This window comes from Nelusetta ayraudi, unplaced genomic scaffold, assembly GCF_046127955.1.
Source record: "Nelusetta ayraudi isolate G7.1 ecotype Tasmania unplaced genomic scaffold, CSIRO-AGI_Nayr_v1 ptg000026l, whole genome shotgun sequence".
Taxonomy (NCBI): domain Eukaryota; kingdom Metazoa; phylum Chordata; class Actinopteri; order Tetraodontiformes; family Monacanthidae; genus Nelusetta; species Nelusetta ayraudi.
This window is the reverse complement of record NW_027466076.1, coordinates 3,099,061-3,124,792: the sequence shown is the minus strand read 5'-3', so window position 1 is coordinate 3,124,792 and position 25,732 is coordinate 3,099,061. Positions and strand designations below refer to the sequence as shown.

The following is a 25,732-nucleotide window of genomic DNA, read 5'->3' as shown; positions in this document are numbered from 1 at the left end:
AGCTATATATATATATAAATATATATATATATATGTATATATATATATATATATATATATATATATATATATATATATATATATATATATATATATACATATATATATATATATATATATATATATATACACATATATATATATATATATATATATATATATATACATATATATATATGTACATATATGTATATGTATATATATATATATGTATATATATATATATACATATATATATATGTACATATATGTATATGTATATATATATATATATATGTGTATATATATATATGTGTATATATATATATATATATATATATACATATACATATACATATAAACCAATTTTTTGAGGCCATACTCAGATGCTAGGCGGTGCTATGCTAGGCTGTGCTAACTCCTAAAATTTGCTATGTGAGCTGCTCGTCTGTGATAACTGCTCTATGTGCACTGGTAGGCTGTGCCCTGCTAGCTGTGCTCTGCTAGTCTGTACACGCCGCTGGCTGTTAGCCCCAGGTTGCTGTCGGGCTCCCAGACCTCAGACTCGTCACGTCGCTGATGTCAATATGTTTATTTGGAGGACTTTAGCCGTCGTCCCGCAGCACGACGTCTCATCTCAGCATTTGTTTGCTCTCGTCTCTTTGTTTTGTTTAGCCCCGAGGCTGACAGTGCGGTGCAGGCGCTCTCCTCCAAAGTGGCAGCTGATTCCAATGCCACTTCCTGCCCCCACGCTGATACGACACTTGACAGCTCCACTCGGCGTTTAGCACATTTCATTCCAGCCTGAAAAGCAGCTTCCTGTTGTCCCGCGGCTAATCGCTTTACGGGTCGGATAACCAGATGAGGCAGCAGCTTCTGCTCTGTAGCGTCCGTCCATCCGTCTGATTGGCTGCTGGGCACCCTAAGGGAGCCATGTGTCCGTCGGCCGGGCGTCATTCACAGGAAGAGCAGCTTCCTGTGCTAGCCGCCGCCGCCAGCGCTACCAGCGCTGGCTCCGACCGGGCTCTCTGGCAGCGGCAACAGGAAGTTCGCTGGACGTATATCAGTCAGCTGGACGGCTAACGCTAACACTCCTCCCAGAGCTGTGGAACAATAAACGCGTGCGCACACACACACACACACACACACATACACACACACACATGAACAGACGGAGAACATTCTTTCCTGTCAAAACAGCAGCGATAGCTTGCCGTTAGCTCGCGTAGTGTCGTTTGGTAGCACTAAGTGCAAGTAAGTATTGTATACAACAGGGGTGTCAAGTGTACGGCCAGGCCCGCAAAATGGGCAAACTTTCATTTGACCCTTGACGTCCACCTGAATGGATGGTTGGAGCGCGATTAGTTTGGAGCCGTTCAATTGGATCAGATCTCATGTCTGCAATTGGACGCAGCCTCCCACTGGTCGGACACATTTTACGCTAAGCCCCTTGCTGTTCCTGTGGCACGACGGCCTTGTCGAAAGGTGAAATTCACCCGGCATCCACAAATCAAACTGAAGCGAAAACAAACAAAACAGAGCTGGAAAAAACAAACAAACAGAAAAATGTTTTCAAAACACAAACGGCTCCGAGGCCGCGGTGAGCCGAACAGCTCAAGGTCTACAGACTGATGGGGGACACGGTGTCGTCGAGCTCGTTGCTATCTGTGTGCGTGGTCTATGTACGTGCTTGGATATCTTGGAGAACACAACAGTCCAGTCTGCAAAAAAAAAAACAAAAGCACAAAACATCAAGTCTTTATGTTTTGTTTTATTTTTTTTTTTTTTATCATTTATTATTTATTATTATTTATAATTATCACCTCCGGGTGAGTCGCTGATTACGTCCCAAAGTGTTTAATACATTACACCAACGGCACAACAACATTTTCCTTTTTTTAAGTTCATGGACTGGCCCAAAAAAAAAGACAAAAAAAACAAACAAAAAAAATCAGCTTTTGAAGTCTTTTTGAAACTGCTGACCTCAGTAAAGATGGCCGCCACACTACCCCAAAGAAGAAGAAGGAGAAGAAGAAGTAGAAAAGTAGTTGAAGAAAGTAGAAGAAAAATCTCAGTGTGGTGGAAAAAAAAAAAAACTTTCCAATTTGATTTATATCCCATTCTGCAGAAACCCAACCGGAGCAGTACTACTGCCGGCCACCAGGGGTCCTTTCAGAAACACAGTCTGTTTGTGTGTAACAGGAGGGAAACATCTCTGCCCCCTCCCTCCTTCTTATTACTTGAATAATACGCAAAAACAATATTTTTTTCTCTCCCATTTTCCTTCAGCTCGCTAACAAGCTAGCGCGCCGGGGGCCGTGGCGGATTGAGGGGGGCAGCATGCAGGGGATTGGGGTGGGGGGGGCAATGGGCACGACGCTTTTGAACCAGAAGGGGGCGTTGTAACAAGAAAAAAAAGTAGAGAGTACAGTTAATAACCATGTAATAATGGAGAGTGAGCGTGACGGTACACATGATTACATCCTGCAGTACACACACACACACGCACACACACACATTTCCCTTTGGTGGTTAACTTGTAGTATGTATACACACACACACACACACACACACACACACACACACACACACACACACACACACACAGATACTGTACACTTATGCCTACAGTGGTGCACACAGTGGGCCACGTAGGTCAACAAAGACAAACAAAGTTGTGTGTTTCGTGTTTTTTTTCTTCTTCTCCTGTGTAACCTGAAGATGGGGGGGGGGGGGGTGGCCAACACAGGAGGGTTGGGGGGGGGGAGTCTTGAAGCGTTTAAAGGCACCAGACGGCTGGGCAGGCGGGTGGGGATCCTGACTCTGTAATCTGTTTTAGGATAAATGAGTGTTTATGTCGCACAAACAGCAGCTGGAAACAAAAAAAAAAGGAAAAAAAAATTTGCACACTGTCTGGCCCCCGCCCCTCTCATGTAACCGAGCGCCGAAACGAAGAACAAGGGACGGTTAGAGAGGTTCAGTTCACCCAAAATATGAAAAGAAGAAAAGAAAAAGAAATCAAAAAGTTTTGGACTGACTCGTGAGGTCGCTTCACATCACCAGAAAAAAAAAACAAAAAAACAAAAAAAAACGCTGCGGTCGCGACAAGGTCGACACGACCTTCATCCTACACCTTAGCGTTAGTGTTCGGCTCCCTTTGGGTCGCTGGCTCCCCCGAGTGGTGGCTGGCAGTGGAGCGTAAACTGGAAGTTCAAGTCGGCACAGAAACTACGGAGAAAAAACCCCAACAACATTCACAGACGCACACACACACACACACACATGCACGTCTGGAAAAAAAAACCAAAAACCAACCTACTGCTTTCCCTCTTCCCCACCACTAGATGGCAGCGCCTCCGACCGCCACTGCTGATTTCTGGGGAACAGCTGGGAATCCTGGGAGGGGCCTGGGGGAGGGGGAGGGAGGAGGGGAGAGTTGCACCCACAACCACTTGTCATCTTTTTCTGTCGTCTTAATTCAGCAGCTGAGGAGGCCCGCTTTCTCACATGCAGGATTTCGGACTTTCAGTGTTTTGAGAAAGAAGCGAACAACAACGACAACAATAACGACGATAACGACGACAACCACAGCGAGCGGGGGTTTCCGGAAATAACAAAAAGAAACAATAAAAAAGAGCGGTTCTGGATCCCGACTTTACATAAACAGGAAGTGAGCAGAACGGAGGCGGGGCAGGAGGACGGCTGAAGACCATCACTTCACTTCACAGATGATTCATCTTAAATATCAGCATCCTTCAAAACACTGGAAAAATACCCCAAAATAAAAAATAAAAAGATTTTTTTTTTTTTTTAAATGAAAAAATAAAAATAACTAGCGGGCCAATCAGAGTCCGCGCAGTGAGCCAAGTCCCGCCTTCCCACCACCTCCAGAACTCAGAAATCCCCCACCCCCATGTCCAGGGGCCGCTGCGTGCAGTACCCCTTCACACCACCGAGTGGTGCTGGTTGTTGTGCTGCTGCTGCTGCTGCTGCTGCTGCTGCAGGGCTCCGCCCCCCGTCAGCACCGAGTGGTTGACGGAGGAGGCCGAGCGGTCGGAGCACTCGGCCCCGTTGGCGCCCCCCTCCTGCCGCTGGCAGCAGAGGATCTGCTTGAAGGTGGCGCTCATCTCCTTGTCGCGGTAGGAGTAGATGATGGGGTTCATGGCTGAGTTGAACTCGGCCAGCAGCAGGAAGAACTTCTCGTAGGTGAGCACGTTGCAGCTGGCGCAGAAGACGTCCAGCAGCAGGATGACCAGGCCGGGCGTCCAGCACACGATGAAGGCGCCTGCGGGGGGGGGGGGAACAGAGACACACAGGGCTCAGGTTAGCTTAGTTTAGCTTAGCTTAGCTTGAGTGGCTAACTTAGCTTTGAGATGAGTCAATTAAGCAGGGTACACACACACACACGCAACTTCAGGATTCTATAAATCTAAAGAGATTTTTTTTTTTTTGGAAGAGATCGAACATGATCTGTGAAAAATGAGGATGACAATGACGAAGAAGAAGTGGAATAAGTGGAAGAAATCCTGTAGGAAAAAATCCTGAAGCTGGTCTCAAATTAACGTGAAAGACATCAGATAATCAATAAAACCCAGCTGATTATCTTGCTGTATGTGTGTTTCCAGCTTGAGACGACCACAAACACACACACACACACACACACACGCAGAGGAAGTGATGCGGTTAAAGTCAGTTTGAGACGAGTGCCTGAGACGGAGGTTCATCAATTAAAAACCACAGTGGGTTTTTTTTTTAATGGAACATTTTCCTCATAACGAGGTTTTATTGAACACAAACAACAAACAACAAAAAAGCCACAAAAAGCTTCTGTCTGAACCTCGCCGGTGGTTTTGGATGGTCCTTCAGCATCACCTAATCATTTATTCATCACTCCCAGCCACACAATTTCCTGTTTATCGAGAACACAAGTCTTTTTTCGAAAGTATTGAAAGTATTTTGAAAACATTTTGACTCCACTGTGGGCCTGGAGCACAGGTCGGACGAGGAAGAGAAGCCTCGAGAATCGGAGAAAAAAAACCTCCGGGACCTTCTGGACGTTAAGAAACGACTTTCTGGGCTGTTGCAATGTGAAACATCCAGCAAAACATGAACCACTGACAGCCAGGAAACCCTATCTGACCTGATCCATCATCATCATCATCATCATCATCATCATCATCACCACCACCACCACCACCACCACCACCACCACCACCATCATCACCACCACCACCACCACCACCACCACCACCACCATCATCATCATCATCATCACCACCACCATCACCACCATCACCATCACCATCATCATCATCACCACCACCATCACCACCATCACCATCATCATCATCATCACCACCACCACCACTATCATCATCATCATCATCACCACCACCATCACCACCATCACCATCATCATCATCATCATCACCACCACCACCACCACCACTATCATCATCATCATCATCATCACCACCACCACCACCATCATCATCATTATCATCATCATTATCATCACCACCACCATCACCACCATCATCATCATCATCACCACCATCACCACCATCACCATCATCATCATCACCATCGCCAATAATAACATCATCATCATCATCATCATCATCATCATCTTCATCATGATCACCATAATCACCATCAACATCCTCTTCATCAACATCACTATCATCATTACCATCATCAACACATGAGTATCAATCCGCGCAGTGAGGACGTAGGCGTGGTCTTATCAGCAGGCGACCAGTTGTTGGTGCCGGTTGGTCGGTCAAGTCGTGACCTCCAGCAGCTGATGTGGCGACTGAGCTCGTCGCCAGTCTGATAAATGTGGAGCAACTAATCTCAACTGTTTGTCTCCCGATAATTCACCAAATCACTCGACCACGACAGGAGAGGAAGGGGGGGGCAAGAAACCTCTCTAAGTTACTCACTCTAAGTTCATTTGAGTTTAAAAGCAAATAAAAAAATGCAAGAACAAAATCGCACCAAATTAAAAGTTAAAAAAAATAACACACACAAATGTCAGCACGGCAACAACTAGGACAGAAAAAGCAAACAAAACCAACACATAAAAGTCTTGGGAAATTAGTTTCTCCTGTCTCAGTTGCTGGCCACCAGCAGAGGGCGTGGGGGGGGGGAAACGGGCAGCTCCATCTGAGCCTTTTGGTGGATCCGAAGAGTGTGAAGAAACAAATATAAAACAAAATGACTTTGAGGGTTTTACTGCCCCCTACAAAAAAATCAACACCCAAACGCAAGGTCATAGTTGTGTTTGTGAGTCTGTGATGTCACACAGCTGGACTCTGTATTTTTTTTTCTGTTATCGTCGTCATTCCTGGCAGTGGTTCCTTTATTTTCCCTTCTTCTTTCCCTGCGGGGTGGGGGGGGAGGGGGGTCAAACAGGAAACATGGAGTGCCGCCGCCGCTGCCGTGGTGTTGAGAAATCCTCCCAAACTCTTAACAAACACAATCTCTCTCTCTTTCTCTCTGTGTCTCCTAATGGAACTCGTCTGCAGCCTTTGGCTCTAATGGACGTCGTGTCGAGTTTCTCCTGGCAGGAAACAAAGAAAGAAAGACGAAGAAAGAAAAGAAGAAAGATAGAGAGAGAACGGATGAAAGAAAGAAAGAAAAAAAGGAAGAAAGAAAGAAAAAGTCTGGAGGTTTCAGGCATAACGTCTCCGTCTTTTTATTCACTGAATTTTATAAACTCAACTTTCCTCGATAAAACCATGTTGTTGTTTTTTTTTTGTTTTTTTAAAGACCCGCTCCCTCATTAGCTTCTGATTGGTCAGGAATTTCAGAGGAGACCAGTTGAGAAGTTGAGCATCAGGCTAATTGGAAGCTGAGTTTCTGGGCGGCACTGTCGACCTCCTCCTCCATGTTAGCTCGCGGCGCTAACGGCGTGCTAGCCACTCAGCAGCCAATGAGATTCCAAAGCTGATTTTTTTTTCCCCTCGGTTTCTGAGCTGAAAAAGTATTTCCTAGGTCTCAGCTTTCCTCCGCTGCTAATCTTCCTCTTCTTCTTCTGCCCATTAATCCACCTCCATATGCTCATCATGACTGCTCCCACTTCATAGCAATTCAGTGATCACACACTCGCACGCACGCGCGCACGCAGCTGTTCGCGACGTCTGACCGAATCGACATTGCCATTTTAAAAATGTAAAACATTTCCGCTTCTGTTTGGCTGGAATCCACCCGTTGACGCACAGCAGAGTTTTGTGTAAATCCCGTTACACACATCGACACTGGCGTCAGACAGATGACACATTCCACATCCACGAAGAAAACAAGTTCGTGGTCAATGGCACGATGAGGTTTTTTTTGGAATTTTGCCCTGCAACCGCCAGCTCGCACGAGTTCCCCCTGCAGTACCACCCGTTGCCTCTTGGGGCCGTGAAAACGGAAAGGAAATAATCTCTTCAGTGGAGCAATTATTTCTTTGATCACTGCGAGTTGGCCATTAATCTTAATCAACGCAGCTGCTGGACGCTGCAGAGTTTTTCAGGGATTCATCGTTTGTCGCACGAAACAACGAATAAAGAGTTTCACACTTTTTTTTTTTTTTTTTTTTTGCCCACTGACCTGAAAAATTCTTCTCAAAATGAAACTGTTTTGGAACAACTGCTGTGTTTTGTCTGAGATCAAGTCGGACAAGGACATCGTGCACGTGTGCGCCGCACGTGTGTGTGTGTGTGTGTGTGTGTGTGTGCGGATGCACTTATGTGAAGTGCAAGTGAGCGAGACCTTCAACTTCTACCATCCTAGACAGAAAATCATCCGGTTTTACGGCTTCTTGAGAAAGAGAGAGAGACAGAGAGACAGAGAGGATGCGGAGGAGTGCGAGTTACTGTCATCTGGTCGCCATCTGCTGATCACATGACCAGTCAGAACAACTGGCTTGGAGGGAGAGTGGAGGGAGGGGGAAGCGCTGCACGCAGCTGAACTCCAAAAAAAAAAACACACACACACAATCTGAGACGATCGGGAGAGTAAGAGGTGGGCGTTCGAGAGCTGGGGGGAGCGGGGATACAACCACCCCCTGCAAGTCCGAATCCTCCGCGGCTCTTCAGAATAAAAAATAATGACCTCATTGAGAGAGATTCCAGACTGAAGCAAAACAGGCCCTGCCCACAGCCTGGGAGTTGGGTCGAAGAGTCGTTCCGAGGAGTCGGTTCAGGGAGTCGGTTTGAGGAGTTGGGTCAGGGAGTCAGCTCAGGCAGCCGGGTCGAACAGTCATTCTAAGGAGTTTGGTTGGGGAGTCTCCCTGAGGAGTCGGGTCAGTGAATTGGTCAGAGGAGTCAGTCTAGGGAGTCGTTCTGAGGAGTCGGTCTGAGGAGTCGGTTCGGGGAATCAGTGTCAGGACACGGGCCAGGGAGTCGGTCAGGGAGAACTGGATCTTCAAACAGTGGAACTGTGAGTGCAACTCTTAACGTTATCAGCACAGCTGATCAACACACGGATGTTGGCGGTCCGACGTGAAGCTCCAGAGTGAGAGAGAGGGCGTGTCGACGGTCAGGGTGAAGTCACCGCTCGCCTGCTGGCTCGGCGAGGTGAAGGTTGATCTGATGACTCAGACCGCCCTGACCCCACGTCCCCCCCCCCCCCCTCACCACCACCTCCTCTGCCTCTCCCTCCCTGCCTCCTCTTTGCAGTTCTTTCCATTGAATGGTGTGAAGTGCATAAGCTCGTAAAATCTCATCCGCTTTTGTTTGCTTACGTTTTGTTGCTGTCAAAAATGGTTGTTATATTTTTCTCGTTGATTACTTGTAAAAAAAAAAAAAAAAAAAAATTCAGTCTCCTCCTCCATTCAAACGTAAGGCACCATTTTCACTTGAAGTGAACTGGTCACGTGACCCCCGTGCGTAAATGCAAACAAAGTGTTTCCATCTGGAAAACCACCTCATGAAGAGGTTTTTCAAAGTTTAGGTGTTTCCATTAGCAGTTTTTTATTGTGATAGATAGATTTAGGTTTTGCTTAACATTAGGGTGCATGAATGAATGCATCTAATCGACAATGAGTCAAAACGCTCAGCGAAGGCTGGACAGCCGGGACGGCGGCGGTGGCGGCGTGGGGACTCACCCAGCACGATGACGACGGTCTTGAGCAGCGACATCATGGTGTCGCGGTTGCGCCGTTGGCCCGAGGAGTGGCGCGACATGCGCATGGTGCGCCGGCGCACGTACACAAAGATGTGGGCGTAGAGCGTGAGCATGACGCCAAAGGTGAGCAGGTTGAAGACGGCCCAGAAGACCAGGTAGGAGTTGGAGTAGAGCGGCGCCATGTTGGAGCACGAGGGCAGGCTGCAGATGCAGTTCCAGCCCAGGCTGGGGATGGCGCCGGTGGCGATGGCCATGGTCCAGATGAGGGCGATGACCACCACCACGCGGCGGTTGCTCATGCGCGTGTGCAGCTGCATGCGGAAGACGGTGATGTGGCGCTCGATGGCGATGGCCAGCAGGTTGGCCACCGACGCCGTCAGGCTGGTGTCGATCAGGCCCTGGCGCAGCAGCCACGTGGACACGGTCAGGCGCCGCGTGTTGGGCCCCGTGTTGAACATCAGGTAGAAGTAGGCCAGGCCGGCCAGGAAGTCGGCCGCCGCCAGGTTGGCCATCAGGTAGTAGATGGGGAAGTGGAAGCGGCGGTTAACGTAGATGGCCACCATCACCAGCAGGTTGGCCAGCATGATGAAGACGCACACGGTGGTGCCCAGCCCCATCACCAGGCGGCTCACCGCGTTCCACTCGCTCGCCAAGTGCTTGCCGCTGCGGTTGTAGAAGAAGGCGATGGTCTCGTTGTAGTAGCACTGATCCGCCTCCATGGCGGCGCTCTGCTCCTCCTCCTCCTCCTCCTCCTCCTCTTCCTTCTTCTCCTCCTCCTCTTCCTTCTTCTCCTCCTCCTGCAAGACACATACAGGGAGAGAGAGAGGGTTAATATCGACTGGGCGTGACGAGATCAAATCACAGCGATGTTTCTCGTTGAAGTGAAAAGCTGTCTTGCGGGCACACTTCTATTTGTGACCTTTGGGGGCAGTAATGCACCCTTGCTGCCTCTGCAGGAAGGAGAAGAAGAAAAAGAAAAAGAAAAAGAAGAAGAAGAAGAAGAAGAAGAAGAAGAAAAAGCAAGTGCCGCAGTCAAAATGTGGGAAAATGTTAGCATTGAAGATGCCCCTCCCCCCCCCTCCTGCATATTTCAAATCGTTTGTGTGGCAGCAACCTCCTCCAAGTGATGTAGCGTTAGCACCAATGAGTAGACCGGATGATTGTGAACTCTAGCAGCTAACTGAGGTGGTTGCTAGTGGACTAGCGTTAGCCGCAGGAAACAGGAAACTACTCTACTACTCTACTACTGAAAACAGAGGAACGTCACGAAGCTCGTGCACGACGCAGCCTTTCATGGAAACTATTTTCAACATTTCGACTTTAATCTTGTTGTGGCCTTAAACCTCTTTCGTACAAAAGTTAAAGGCCATGTGTATTCATTTATTCCTCTCGCAGTTGTAGTGGCAGCAGCGTTGTTTTTTTTGTGTTTTCATGGCCCCGAGTGGCAGCAGGCGGTACTGCAAGGGTGAAATAGTGTGGGGGCAAGTGAGGCTAATCATATTTACGCATTGTATCATTCACCAAAAGCTAGATTTTAAAGTATTTCATCTAAACTGCATGTGTACTCTGATTAAAGCACCCCAAGAGGCAGCAGGCGGTACTGCAGGGGTGCAGTTTCACTACCTTGTTTTTTTTGGTTTTTTGTTTAATATTTCATCCAAACTGGATGTGTAATCGGACCGACAACAATGTTGAAATGACTGCAGTTGTGTAAATAAATTTACACAAAACTGTTGTGTGTCAACCAAAGCGCCCCAAGAGGGAGCAAGCGGTACTGAAGGGGGGTGCAGATGAGTTATGGGCCGGTGGTTGCAGGCGAGCCGGCAAGCCGCTTTTCCTTGTTTTTCACTCTCTGGTCTGTCAGCTGACCGTCGCTGGAGGTGGTCAGGTGACCTCCAAGTGAAGAGGTCAGAGGTCACCTGACCACCATTTAATCCGGGGCGAGAAAAACTCAGCGACTCGTAGCGCCAGATTCCATTGCAGGACTTTGGAGCCGGTGCAGCGTAAATCCCCGCAGCGTGATTGGCAGTAGCGGTGTGTTTGTGTGTGTGTGTGTGTGTGTGTGTGTGTGTGTGTGTGTGTGTGTGTGTGTGTGTGTGTGTGTGAGAGAGAGAGAGAGCTACAGGTGTGAAAGGTCGTCTGCAGCACACCAAACTTCTAGAGAGGCAAGAGAGCAAAGGAAGTGTTGCTGATACCCCTCACACACACACACTGTGAATCTGTGTGTGTGTGTGTGTGTGTGTATGTATGTGTGTGTGTGTGTCTACACAATGTGTCGAGTGGCAGAGAGTTTCAGACGCAGATCAAAATGTTGGCTATGCTTGAGTCACTAGCGTCTGTCGACACTCACTGTGCTTGTTGTTACCCAGAGTGTGATAAAGTCTTTGGGCAGTTGTGCGTCAGTGTGTGTGTGTGTGTGGGTGTGGGTGTGGGTGTTTGCGTGTGTGATGTTTACACTGAAAAACCAGGGTATGAAAAAAAAAACAGACAACAGCTTGATGGAAGCAAAGAGCCATAAAAAACTCACTACGCTGACAAAACTTTGCTTGTCTGTAAAAAGTAATGCAACACACGGTTGTGTGTGTGTGTGTGTGTGTGTGTGTGTGTGTGTGTGTGTGTGTGTGTGTGTGTGTGTGTGGCTCTGTGTGAATGAACCCCAGTGTGACATGAAGCTGCAACATGTTTTTTCCATCCAGGCAGGGTCTTTACGAGGTTTTCAGCTCTAAGGAGACGCTGCTGGGAGCACAAACACACAAACACACACACACACACTAAATGAGACAAACAGTGTTGGTGTGTGTGTGTGTGTGTGTGTGTGTGTGTGTGTGCGTGCGTTTGTGTAATAAGCTCCAGCCCTGCACAGATGCTGCCTGGTGTCTCTGATACAGCCAACACCGGAAACAGGACCTCAGGGGCCGGAGACCGCTGGTGTGTGTGTGTGTGTGTGTGCGTGCATGCGCACATGTGTGTGTGTGTGTGTGTGTGTGTGTGTGTAGAACGAAGGGCGGCAGTAGGAGTGTGAAAGTCTCTCTCCGTGTCCACTGTTTGTTTTTCTCTTTCATTCCCAGAACCAGAAGAAAATCTCTTTCCGTTTCTCTTCCTGGTTAACAGAAGCTCCGCCCCCCTTGTTGAAAACCGCCACTGATCTTCGCCGTTTCGATTCAAAGATTGCGAGCGGCTCGCGTGGACGCGCTGTCATCATCAGCGCCATCAGCAGCAGGTCTGAGATCATCTGAGTCCGAGACCTGGTCCGTCCGGCTGATGAGTCACCGGGCGGCGCCGCCTTGCATCGCGCCGTCCCATTGGCTGAGATCAGACTCTCGCCGTCTGTATGAAGAGCCGCTGCTGCTGCAGCTGTGACCTCAGAGGGAGGAAAGGTCGTCCACTTCGTTTGTCACCAAACATCTGGAGAGCCGGGAGGGGGGAGGGGCCACCTAGGAAGTGTCGCTGGCCCCTCACACACACACGCAGATGAACGTTTGTGTGTGTGTGTGTGTGTGTGTGTGTGTGCATACAATGTTTTCAATGTGTTGAGCTGCGAGTGTTTAAGATGCAGAACAAAACACTCACTGTGCACACACACACTCTGCTTGTGAGCAAAGTGCGATAAAGTCCAGCCCTTTGGAGTGTGTGTGTGTGTGTGTGTGTGAGGGACCACCCTGGAATCCACACCAGTGAGGTCATAACTCAAGAATCAGCAGCAGGGCTGCAGCACTTCCAGGGGACACACACACACACACACACACACTGAGATGGTGATGATGACTCCTTCATCATCGCAGGAACTCTGGACGCTGTCACTCGACCTGGAGCTGCACGATTGAAACCAGCAGGTTGAAGGTCAAAGGTCGATGTTCCGGCTTCTCGATCGTCTCGCCTGTTCTGTGTGTGTGTGTGTGTGTGTGGGGGGGGGGGGGGTTCTGTCCAGCACATTGAGAATGCTGCCTCCAGAAGACGAAATGAAGAAGAAGAAAAGGATAAAGAAGATGTTCCACTCTGAATAACTGTGTCCAATGAGAGGAAAGGGGGCGGAGCCACATCACAGATGAGCTCAGACTGGAACCAGACATGAGAAGCAGGCAGCAGCCGTCATCCATCTTCTGAAGCCGAGGAGCAGGAGCACCTCCACACTACAGTCTGCCGAGACGAGACCAGAGCTTCTGAGGCTCAGGAACGTCTCAAGCATCACATGAAAAAAAGAAAAAAAGAGGATGGAGGCTTCAGTTCTTCACGGCTGTCGGAGGGGGAACGCTCCGATTCTCCTCTCTGACCCGTGAAGATCAATAGTTCGGAGGAGCGTCATAGTCTGGACCTCTTCATCCTGAATCCTCGCTGGTCCTTGAGAGTCCAAAGTCATAGCTGGTCTCCTGGTCCTGGTCTCTTGATCCCCCGTTTCGGTTTCCAGGTCCTGGTCTCCTGGTCCTGGTCTCCTGTTCCCGTCTCCTAGTCCTAATTTCCTGGTCCTGGTCTCCTGGTTCTGGTCTCATAGGTCTTCTACCAGACTTTTTATCCGTTACAGTGTAAGACTCTGGAAACTTCTCCACCTCCTCCTCCACCGCCTCTTCTACCTCTTCCACCTACTTCTCCACCTCCACCTCCACCCCTCCTCCTCTCCCACAGCTTCAGCCTCCGTCTCCTTCGCTCCTCCGCCGCTGTGTGCCAGCGCACTGTACACAATGTGCCCATTGTTTTCACACCAGTCCACCCCAGAAAACACACACACACACACACACACACACACACACACACACACACACACACACACACACACACACACACACAGGGCCGGACAGCGTGATGCTGTGACAGTGTGATTTATGATTCTGTTTCAACAGTGAGGTGAAAAATGTCAGTCTTTCATTATATGTGACGACTGGCTGGAGAAAAGAATCGCCAATCTGACGCATGAATGCAAGTGTATTTCAATGGAGGATCAACAACAGCAACATGAAAGAAGGAAGAAAATGAAAGAAAGAAAGAAAGAAAGAAAGAAAGAAAGAAAGAAAGAAAGAAGAAATGAACTGGAATGAATCGCTGCTGTGTGTTGAGGTTCATTTTTTCAAAGTCTTCACAATAAACAGCAAAAACAGTCAATGAACATCTGATCTGAGGAGCTGGTGGGACCCAAGATGTGGGAATTAAATAAATCCCCTCACACACCAGCAGGGGGAGCACAGCCCACCGCCGCTGCTACTCATTGGCCGACCAAACCAATAATCCACTTCCTGCTATGAACCGATGCACAAGTGGTGGTTTACCGCGCAAAAAAAAAATCGGAAACACGAGTTAGCGTTAGCATTGGGAAAAGCACGAACCTCTGCAGGAAAGTGTGAAATTAAACTCGGCTTTGCAGACCTGAAACCTTTTTTTTTTTTACATTTGAAATTGTTGAAGAAGAAGAAGAAGAAGAAGAAGAAGAAGAAGAAGAAGAAACAAAATAAATCCCACCGAGCTGAATTTTTAAAAGCACTTCCAAACTGGTTTCTCTTCCTCTTCCAGCTGTGAGCCGATGCTGCCTCCGACCGCACACAAACCCAAACCAGCGGCGGAACGACGAGTTCAAACAGGGAGTTCAAAACAAAAAACAGGGAAGCTGATTCGTTCTGTCACTGTTGGCTCCCCGCAGACAGTCGGAAGCTAAAAAGCTAGCTAGCTAGCGGCTAACAGGCCCGGGAACGTTGAAAAAAAAGAGGAGGAAGAAGTGTGTGTGTGTATGCGCGTGTGTATATGTGTGTGTGTCCTTGCGTGTGTGTGTGTGTGTGTGTGTCAAATGTCACCTACAATCCGTCTAAATGTTTCCTGTTGTTGAAACCACAACAGCAAGTCATGTCCCCGGAGTGTAAACTAAGGTAAAACAGAGAAGTTGCAGTCAGGAAAGAAAGAAAGAAAGAAAGAAAGAAAGAAAGAAGTGGATGATGATTCGAACTCGATCGGCCTCAGAGGGAAAACATTGATCTGGGCTCAAGGTTGGACGTCGGCGGTGAGCAGGCTACCTGCCGACTGTGGAAACAATCTAGACCCCGGGTGGGTATAAGGGGGGGTCGGAATGGAAGGAGGGATGAGGGGGGTGGAATGGGTGGAATGTTGGTGGGGGGGATGGAGGGGGAGTTTAATCACAACACAGATGGTCGAAGGAGGCGGCTCCTCTCTGACGGATGTGGAGGCCGCTGGTGGGTCGTGGAGCTGAGTGGGAGGGAGGGGTCAAAGGTCATCCACCTTGGGATTTGTTTTTCCTTTTGGGCGGACGACAACAACGACAACAACGACAACCACGACAAGTCCATCAGGCTGAAGTTTGGAGAAACAGTTGGACGCTCCTTCTTCTTCTTCTTCTTCTTCTTCTTCTTCTTCTTCTTCTTCGTCTTCTTCTTCTTGATCCTCTCCGACATCCGATCCAATCAAACTCACACAAAACAACGCACAAAGTTCAACACACAAAAACATAAACGATACCAAAGAAGCACGCACACACACACCCACACCAGATTCAGCATCAAGAAGGAGCTGCAAAGTGCGGGAGCTTCTCTCGTCACGCCGGCCAGACACTTCAAAGAGCCCCTGTTGGGGGCGAAGGTGGACAGGAGGCAAACACACACACACACACACACACATACACACACATAAACAGCTGACATCTGGATGATCTGATTGGATGCCTGGCAGGAAGAAGGAGGCTCCTGCAAAAAGCTCCTCCCCTTTAGCCGCCACCGCCGCCGCCAGCTAACCGACTCGGCGTCGCTACGACAGGCGCTAACGTCTGGGTAGCCGCAGAGGAAAACCAGTTCCCGCCGGTTGCCTGGACACGGCCACGCTCGGGGACAAAAGCGAGGCGGGAAGGTGCGACGGGCGAGCGAGTGAGCGAGAGAGCGGAGCCACAAGGACTCAGTGTGAGGCGGCGGCGCTGGAACACACAGCCTCTTTATGTCCTCGGTCCCAGGAGGTGCTGGGCTCTGAAGCACTGCTGCACCAGCAGCAGCAGACCTGAGCAGCACCCAGGCTGACTCACTGCACTGGCTGGAGTAGAGGGAGGATGGAGGGATGGATGGAAGGAGGAGTGGTTGGATGGTTGGATGGATGGATGGATGTATAAATAGATGGAAGGATGGACAGATTGATGGATTAGTAGATGGGTGGATGGATGGATTGAAGTATGGATGGAGGATGGATGAAGGGATGATGGACAGATGAAGGTGCGGATGGACAGACGGATGATGGATGGATGGATGAATGAATGAATGAAAGGATGGGTGGATAGACGAGTGAAGGAATGGATGGATGGATGGATGGTTGGATGATGATGAAAGAATGGATGGATGATGATGATGAAGGAATGGATGGATGGTTGGATGGATGGATGATGACGATGAAGGAATGGATGGATGGTTGGATGGATGGATGATGATGATGAAGGAATGGATGGATGGTTGGATGGATGGATGATGATGATGAAGGAATGGATGGATGATGATGATGAAGGAATGGATGGATGGTTGGATGGATGGATGGTGATGATGATGGAATGAATGGATGGATGATGATGATGATGAAGGAATGGATGGATGGATGGATGGATGGATGATGATGATGATGATGAAGGAATGGATGGATGGATGACGATGATGAAGGAATGGATGGATGGATGGATGGATGGTTCCCACACTAGGCTGATAAGGAGGAGAACCATCCTGGGAGAGCCAGTAGACTCCCAGACGCTCCCACCCTCCTCCACTCTTCCTCCTCCACTCTTCATCCTCCCCCTCCCCCTCCTCACACACTTGGCTCAGCTTTCGCGAGACTTGGCCATGGCGCAACAAGGAGAGGTGAATACCGCGCGGCCCGGATAACGGTGCCTGCCGGGCGTGCGCATGTGTCTGCTAATGCCATCAGGGCTCGTGCGTGCGTGCTTGCGTCCGGCGCGCGTCTACGTGGCAGGTAAAAAAAAAAAAAAAGAAAAGAAAAGAAAGAAAAGAAAAAAGTGAAAAAAGATAACGGGTGTGTGCGTGCCAGTGCGTGTGTGTGCGCGTGCGCGACAGCCGGCGGACACTTACTGGCTCTGTGACGAAGTGAAGCTGCCGTTCAAACTTCCCGATCCTCGAGAAAGAGAAAGAAAAAGGAGGGGAAAAACTTGGAAAGTTTAGAATTTAAAAAAAAAAAAAATCTTCTTTTTCTTTTTCTTTTTAAATCCTCCTCGAGACGCTCCGGGAAGCTTCAGAGTCGCGGCGATGTGGCGCAACTGTCCCCAGGTGAGCCCGTCATCGTGCGCTCCAAGTCTCCAAGCGCTTCCGGTCTGGCGACTCCTTCACGTTAAAACCCGCTGCTTTTGTTTGTTTTGCTGGTTGGTTGGTTGTCCGTGATGCGCCTCCCTCCGCCGCGCGCCGATCTCTCCCTCACTCTCACTCTCACTCTCTCTCTCTCTCCTCCGTCTGCCGCAGCTGAGTGAGTGCGAGTGAGTGGCGCGCACACTCTGCGCCAGAGGGACCTTTTGTCCGCGCGTGACGTCACGGGGGACGCGCGCCCGCACGCGCACACGCTGCAAAAAATGCAAAATGTACTCCCGTGAGAGCGGAACGGTTCACTGGACGCGTTTCTTCTTTTTCCAAGTTTTGATTCTCGTTGACATTTTTAAAACAAGAAATAATAATAAATCTTTGTTAGAATTGGTGGTGTTTTTTTATTTATTTATTATTATTTCTTAATTTCTTGCACTGTGACTAAAATTATGCGGCCCCCCCCCCCCCCTTCAGAATCGGATCGTGTTGTCGGATCGATTCCGTTCATCCAGTCCGATCGTTGCTGTTTCATCTCAGAGGTCCTCCACAGTTTCTCAGGCACCTCGACTCTTCTTCTCCTCCTCACCGGAAGTGGAACCGGAGGGAACCTGGCCGCCGTCCACCTCCACCAGTGCTCTTCGCTCCACCTCCAGGCATTTTTCCCACCACGTCGTCGCCCGTTTGAAGCTCCGGGAGACATTTCTTGCAGCGCTCGCAGTTCTGCCGCTGCTGCTGCTGCCGCTAATTGAAAGCACATTTTTTTCTTCTTTCCCTCCTCCGAGTGAACCAACTTGTCAGCAGAGCCGAGAGGGCGGAGTGAGCCGGAGACTCGCAGACATATTTGTGTTCTTTACCAATTAACCCTCCACCCACCGTCCTGCAGGGGGAATCTGTTCTCCACAACCTCCTCCCACAGAGCTACCGACTCACGACTCTCCAGCTCTCGGTTCGCGATTTATAACAGCGACTCTCGGCTGTCAGCTTAAATGGCTCACAGCTCATGGCTCACAACTCGGCTCACAGCTTACGACTCACGACTCACAGTTCTCGGCTCATGGTTCGCAACTCACAGCTCTTGAGTCAGTTCTCAACTCACAGCTCACAGCTCAGGACTCACGGTTCTCAGTTCATGACTCACGGTTCTAGGCTCTCAGCTCACAACTCATGTTCTTGGCTCATGACTCACAAGTTTTGGCTCACAACTTTTGACTCACGACCCACAGTTCTCAGCTCTCGGTTCGGGACTCGCAGCTCGCAGCTCACAACTCATGGTTCTCAGCTCACGACGCACAACTCATGGCCCTTGGCTCTCAGTTCAGGACTCACAGCTCACGACTCACGGATCTTGGTTCACAACCCAACAAACCCTCTCCCTTTCCCTCCCCCATCTAGTTGCTCTAGATCTACGACCGCCCCTCGATAAACTCCCCGCCCACCCCCTGCTGGACAGGTGGGAAACACCTGGAGGGAAACAGAGGAGGAGGGCAGACAGGAAGTGGGAGAGAGACAGAGACAGAGAGAGAGGCCAGGTTGAATAACAAGGAACACACACACACACACACACACACACACAAAGTGAAAGCAGGCGTCTTAAAAACTGAGTCTGAGTTTGAGATTCAACTCGGGCGTCGCCGGCTCCCCCTGCTGGCCTGCGGGGGGCGCTGAGCTACAGCAGGATGGAGCTGCTGGGGTGTGGGGTGGTGGTGTTGGTGTAGAGAGAGAGAGAGAGAGAGAGAGAGAGAGAGAGATGACAAGCCGACCAACGGACGCACAAAAAAAAATCATTCCGCAGCCGCCCGCCGGGACTTGACGGGGGGCAAACAGCGAAGCAAACAAACGGTCACTCAGCCGCTGGGTGCACGTGCACGTGCACGTGCGTTCGTGCGCACACATGCACACACAGACACATCACTGTGACAGCTGTTTGTTATTGAGTCATGGTGGTGGGGGGCAAGGTTAAGGAGGTGGGAGGAAGGGTGAGGGGGGGTCAGGGAGGTCTGCAGCGGATCAACCTGGCGCCCAGGTTTCACTTTGAAGGAAAAGTTTTGATGCATGAGGAGAAAAGCAGCAGCCGGGGTTAGCTTAGTTTATCTTAGCTTAGCATAGCATGTAGAGCGTGAAACGGTGAGATTATTTTCCCTAGGAGGAAATGGGTATAACCACACCCCATACTCATTTAATTGGTCGCTGAAAAGTCTCTTACTTCTCCCTGGTGGCTGAAGGATAATTATATTAATTAAACTGAACCTACTGAACGGACTGAGCCTACGTGGCCGCCGCCGACCCCCGACCTCTGCCGACAACCCCCGACCTCTGCCGACGCCCGACAACGCCCCCCGGCAATTTTAAACAAGTGGAAATATCTCAGTTCCTGTTTGTTGTATCAAAAAAATTAGAGCATACGTGACGTAGAGCTTGATGAAACAAACGTGTGGGTTTTTGTTGCACAAATCTTTGACTTTCCTAGGGCGTGCTACGGCCATTAAAGTTTTTTCTCATGTCTCGGTTTTTGAAACCTGGGAAACAAATGCTTCGAACTCGGCCATTTCTGCATCTACAGGAAATATATCATCATCATTGTTTAGCCAAAGTCTTCAGGAATTTAACTGTGCAACTTTTATCCAAGTGTGAATAACGGCGTAGCCTCGGCCAGTGAATGAACAGACAGTCTGACTTGGGGGCGTTTCAAACAAGTTGAAATATCTCACTTTCTGTATGTCGTATCAAAAAAGTTAGAGTGCACGCGACATAGAGCTTGATGAGGCGAACACGTGGGTTTTTGTTGCACGTCGATGCGACATTCCTAGGGGGCGCTGCGGCTATTTTAGTGTTTTGTCACGTCTCCGCCTGTAGGTGGTGCTCTGGACGAGCTCTTGCCCTGATCTTTTTTTTTAAGAAATCCAAATTTGGGGCAGGTCAGACCTGCATGCAAAATTTGGTGAGTTTTTGAATATGGGAAAGGGGTGAAAATGGGGTTCTTTATTGAAAAAGACCTTTACTTTGAAAGGCCGTAAAATGAAAACTAAAGCCTCTATTACAAAGTTTTTGATGATTGTACTTCATTAAGGTCTACATCATAGTCCGATTTCAAGTCTGTCGCACCTACGGTTCCTGAACCTTGTGTTCTGAGATTCTTTCAAACAAGTGAAAATATATCACTTCCGGTTTGTTTGGGGTAATAGGTTAGCATTCATGGAAATTAGGTATTTCAAGGAACACGTGGGCCTTTGTCCCATGTGTCTACGACCTTCCTAGGCCGCGCTATGGCCATTTTAGTGTTTTGGTCAATATAGGGGGCGCTATTGAGCAAGTGTGTAAAATTCTTTCAAAAAAATACATTTTTCACCGGTTCCGACCTGCATGGAAGATTGTGTGAGGATCCAGGTAAAGCAACAAAATGCTCAAGACAAATATCAAAAAAAAAAAATACCTTGCTGTAAGAGATGTTGCTGTTCAACTGAGAAGCAAATTTGAATTTAAAAAAAGGAACTGGTCATTTTTTTCTGTTTTGTTGCCATTTTTCTTTGATAAAGTCTTGGTCTGGTCTTGGTCTGGAACTCCAAATATCTTGGTCGGGTCTCGATCTCGATGCTCTCTAGTCTTGATAAGGTCTTGGTCTCAGTTGGTGCGGTCTTGACTACAACACCACCAGCGGGAGGAGGGGAAACCAAGTGCAGCCTCCAGTAGGTCGACCTGCCCACCATACCGTGTCTCTGCATACTTTGCTAACTGGAAGCAGACGCTCAGCGACGCTAGCATGCTAACGTAGCGGGAGGGAGGGGGGAGGGGAGGCTGCAGCAGCGTGGAAAAGCCATTAAGAGGAGAAGAAGAAAAAAAGGTCCTTTTCATTTCGGTGCTCAGGTTCACATCAGGAACCAATTAACTCCACCTCCATCTCCATCGCTCCATCCATCCAGCCAGCCAGTGCCCACCTTTTGCCACCCCTCCCCCCTCCCTCCCTCCTCTTCCTTCCTGTCCTTCCCTCTTCATCCCTCCAGTTTCTCTGCTGCTCGTTTCAGGTTTTTCTTCTCAGGACCCCTCGGCTCGCTCACCCACCATCTCTCTCTCTCTCTCTCTCTCTCTCTCTCTCTGTTACCGAGATCCTCATCTTTCACCTCCTCCTCCTCCTCCCCCTCCTCCTTTTCCCTCTGTTTTTTTTTCCCTTTAAAAGCCAAAGTAAAGACAAATAAAGAGTGGTTTTGGAGTCGTTCTGGGCTGGATTCTTTTCTCCTTTTTCCCTCTCGTGCAAGTAATAAAAAAAAAAAGCAGACGTCGGCAAACAGCTGATCTGTGAGCTACAGGTGGGGGGTTGGGGGGGGCAGGATTGGGAGGGGGGAGGGGAAACAGCAGAGAATCCTGGGAATAGTCTGAAAAAGAATAAAGAGACACATGGCCGGGTTTCGTTGGTTTGGTTTGGTCTTTGTTTTAAAACAGGCCACAAATAGATAGATAGATAGATAGATAGATAGATAGACAGATAGATAGATAGATAGATAGATAGATAGATAGATAGATAGATAGATAGATAGATAGATAGATAGAAAATCACTCAAATCTGACTGACAAATCTTAAATAGGCTGAGTTAGGTTTGTCACATCAGGACAGGTGAGGGAGCCGAGGTCTGCATCCCTGACTGGCTCCAGGCACCTCCACAAATCAGTCAATCAGGTCTGGTCACATGTTGGAGTCACAGGGTTTTTTTTGTTGTTGAATGTGATTACACACACACATACACTCACATACGCACGTGCGTACACACACACACACACACACACACACAGAGGCGTGACGTGGTGCCATGTCTGTGGTGTGGCACCGTGTAAACACAGGCTCCAGCGGTGCTTGTGGCGAGGCTCGCTCGCCCGCCCTCGCGCGCCCTCGCTCGCCCTCCTTCTCTCTCTCTTTTTTCACCCCCACTTCTCCGACTCTCTATCGCCACCTGCTGAAGCCTCGGCTGCCAACCTGCGTCGTCATCGACGCACAGGGACAAGGTTTCATGACATTAAATTAAGAAACTATTTACATTTCAATTTAAAACAAAAAAAAATTTGTTTTCGTTTTTTTGTTTTCGTTTTTTAGTAAAATTTGGGAGCCAAAAAAATAAAATAACAAAAATAAAATAACAGCAACCGGCTGCAAACATGGAAATAAGTTATGTCGGGGAGTGGGGGGAAAAAGGTAATGGATTGAAGTAAATATTGAAAAAAAAATTAAATAAAAAGAATTCTGGGAATTTTTCAGGAAAAAAAAAGAAAAGTTTTCATTCACCACATCACTTTTTTACGAAACACCTGAAATAAAGCCTAAAAGTAAAATGAACGTAATCGCAGAATGAATTCTAATTCTATCCTACCAATTATCAAGTCTTTTCTTTTTTTTTTTACTTTCGATCATCAGGGACTACTGCCCCCAGGGGCCACCTGCAGTTTTTACGACATTTTTTAATTATTGGAAGCTGTCAAACAAAAAAACAAAATGGCCGGAGCTTCACGAGCGACAGCTGGAGAAACGTTTAGATGTTTTGCCCTCCGATCGTTTTGATGTTGCTCTGACTGACACCACACAACACGACACGACACAGCAGATACACACACACACACACACACACACACACACACACACACACACACACACACACACACACACACACAAGGAGGGTGTCATTGAAGAAGGAAAAAGAAAAAAGAGACGGAAGGAAGAGGAGGAGCTCCTGGTGCCAGAGGTGAAAGGAGTCCTTGTCCGTTCTCCCAGGGTCCACACACACACACACACACACACACACACACACACACACACACACACACACACACACACACGTATGCACACACACACCGACATACACACAAGGCGAAAAAAGGTATTTTTCGTTTGTGAGTTCGGGAAGTGATGGCATTTTTTTTCGCTGAATGGTGTCATGTGACCATGTACGATTGGCAGCCGCCTCGTTGAAAACGGGCCAATAATATTCCCCCGCTGCCAAGCTGAGCCAGTTGGTAACAGGGCGAGGCTTCCTATTGGTGGGTAGGATCCACAGTTAGTTCCAGCAGCACTTGCTACCACAATAACCGACTGTAATATGTATTAAAGATATCGAGACATGGAGTGTGTGTGTGTGTGTGTGTGTGTGTGTGTGTGTGTGTGTTGCGGTACTGGTGGTTTTCGGGGGGGGATTGCACTGACACGAGTCATGTATGTAACTGTGTGTGACATTCTTTGTGGCATGCAGAGAATGAGCAACACACACACGCACACAAACACACACACACACACACACACACACACAAACGCTACTGCTGTTACATCAAAGTGGTGACTTTAAGCAGCTGACTTGAAGAAGAGGTCAACCGCAGGAGAACACCCACCATCAGCACTGATTGAGATGTCACTCAGTGTGTGTGTGTGTGTGTGTGTGTATGTGTGAGACAGAGAGACAGAGTGAGTTGTGTGTTTCTCCACAGCTGACTTCTTCTTCACTCTTTGACAAAGTCAACGACTTTACCTGCCAACGCTACAAGAAACACACAAACACACACACACACACACTAAAACAAACACACACACACACACACACTAAATCACGCACACACACTCCACCAGTAATCTAGCAGAACAGCTGCTGCAGGTCGCAGGTTAACAACAAGACTTGACAAATGTTTGTGGAATCCTGAGAAACTGCCCCCTGGTGGCCAGCTGCGGCGTTGTTGGAAAAGAGCCAAATGTGACTCAATTGCAATGAAAACCCGACACTTTCGACAAAGCTTCCCGAACTCGCGCTTTTAGCAGTTTAGAAGTTGAGCGGTTTTGGAATTTTCCCCCCCAAAAAAATTGTTCGCAAAGTTCCAAATTCGGAAAAATCGTGAGAAAAGTTCAGAAGTCGGAAAAATTGCGAAAAAAGCCGTAACATCATGATTGACGGCCAGTTTAAGGAGGCAAGAAAATCCAAGGGATGCAAGTGTGTGTGTGTGTGTGTGTGTGTGTGTGTGTGTGTGTGTGTGTGTGTGTGTCTGTGTGAGTTTGAGTGTGTGAGACTTCACCCCCCCCCCCCCCAAAAGCCTCTCCCACCCTGAGGGGGGCGTGTCTCTGCTCAGCGCCACAAACAAACAACACCCAGACAACAAAAACAAAAAAAACACACACACACACAGTCTCTCTTTCACTCTCCTACTTGTCCGTTGTCGCGTCGCCTCCAGGTTGTGCGACTGCACCGGTGACACTGACTCACTGCCGCCGTCTGGGACGAACGAGGCCGCCGAGCTGCCGAGTGGAAAAGCAGAGTTTTGGAAAAACTTGTTTCCTGTGGAAACAGTGATGTCACGACACATGCACACACACACACACACACACACACGCACACGCGCACACACACACGCACACAAATGCATTGTGAGAGCAAATTAAGTTCTCTGCTCAGCTCTGTTAATGTCATTAGCGTCAGCCGGGGCGTCTGCAGCCAGAAACATTTCTGTTTTATCCTTTTTTTTCTCTCTGGTGCAGGATTTTTTTTAAATCTTTTTTTTTTTTTTTAATGATGGCGCTGCTGGAAAAAGGTTCGTCAGCACGTTTTTTAATCCTGCAGCGTCTCGGCTTCGTGTTGACTCATTAAAGGCTGCAGACCCTGTTGTACCTGGGAGCTAACGGCACTGCAGATAGATACTGAAGACATCAAATATATGAGCGAGATATACTGTATGTACTGTACATATGCAGCAAATGAAGAAAAACACATTCAATTAAATAACTCTAAATAGGCTTTTTTATGAAAGGCGGCTACTTTGAAGAATTTCAATATAAAATGTTTTAGTTATTTTACACTTTTATTGATTCCTACATAATTCCATGTGTGTTCAGTTTTGATGCCTTCAGTGAGAAACTGCAGTGTCATGAGAATGAAAGAAAAGGCATTATATTCATAGGGTCTGTCCAAACTTTTGACTGGTAGTGTATATACAGTATATCCTGCTTATCACACGTTTAAAATTATGCCACAGAGTGTTTTGATTAGCAACAGGTGAGTGACTTTCTGGTTAAAAAAATAAAAAAATAAATACATAAATACATAAAAATTAAATTAAAGTGGTGTACAGCCAATTCAAACTTTCACCTGTGTTGCATAGTTTTGTACAAATGTTGATTGAATGTTATTTGTATTTGAATTGATTTGTGAGATAAACTGAAACTATGCTGAACTGCACTGAGTGACGCGCAGCCACTACTGCTGCTGCAGAATGGGGGGGGGGGGGGTTCATTCTGTTTGAGCACAATTTTTTTTTTCTGCTTCTTGCATGAATCTTTTTACGAACGTGTTCTGGCAGCTCGCACTCAGAGTCGCTACCGCTCTCGCCGCCCCGTGCACCCGCCACCAGGC

General features: G+C 48.3%; 1 protein-coding gene across 2 annotated transcripts; it reads right to left on the bottom strand.

The window, feature by feature from the left end:
* Positions 1-1,733: 1,733 nt before the first annotated feature.
* lpar1 (lysophosphatidic acid receptor 1) lies at positions 1,734-17,683 on the bottom strand. 2 transcript variants are annotated; one of them, XM_076029067.1, is made up of 3 exons: positions 17,145-17,683; positions 9,077-9,872; positions 1,734-4,264 (listed from the first exon to the last, which is right to left on the bottom strand). In XM_076029067.1, the coding sequence occupies exons 2-3, from the start codon at positions 9,813-9,815 to the stop codon at positions 3,924-3,926; spliced, it is 1,080 nt and encodes a 359-aa protein (XP_075885182.1). In that variant the 5' UTR covers positions 9,816-9,872; positions 17,145-17,683; the 3' UTR covers positions 1,734-3,923. The 2 variants fall into 2 exon arrangements, with proteins under 2 accessions (XP_075885182.1, XP_075885183.1); XM_076029068.1 differs by lacking the exon at positions 17,145-17,683 and adding an exon at positions 10,211-10,333.
* Positions 17,684-25,732: the final 8,049 nt, after the last annotated feature.

Excerpts from the sequence above, each read along its gene's own strand:
- lpar1 (XM_076029067.1), bottom strand. The coding sequence starts at position 9,815 with ATGGAGGCGGATCAGTGCTACTACAACGAGACCATCGCCTTCTTCTAC. Across the intron at positions 4,265-9,076 it reads GACCGTCGTCATCGTGCTGG|GCGCCTTCATCGTGTGCTGG; the intron begins GTGAGTCCCCAC and ends CCCCCCCCGCAG.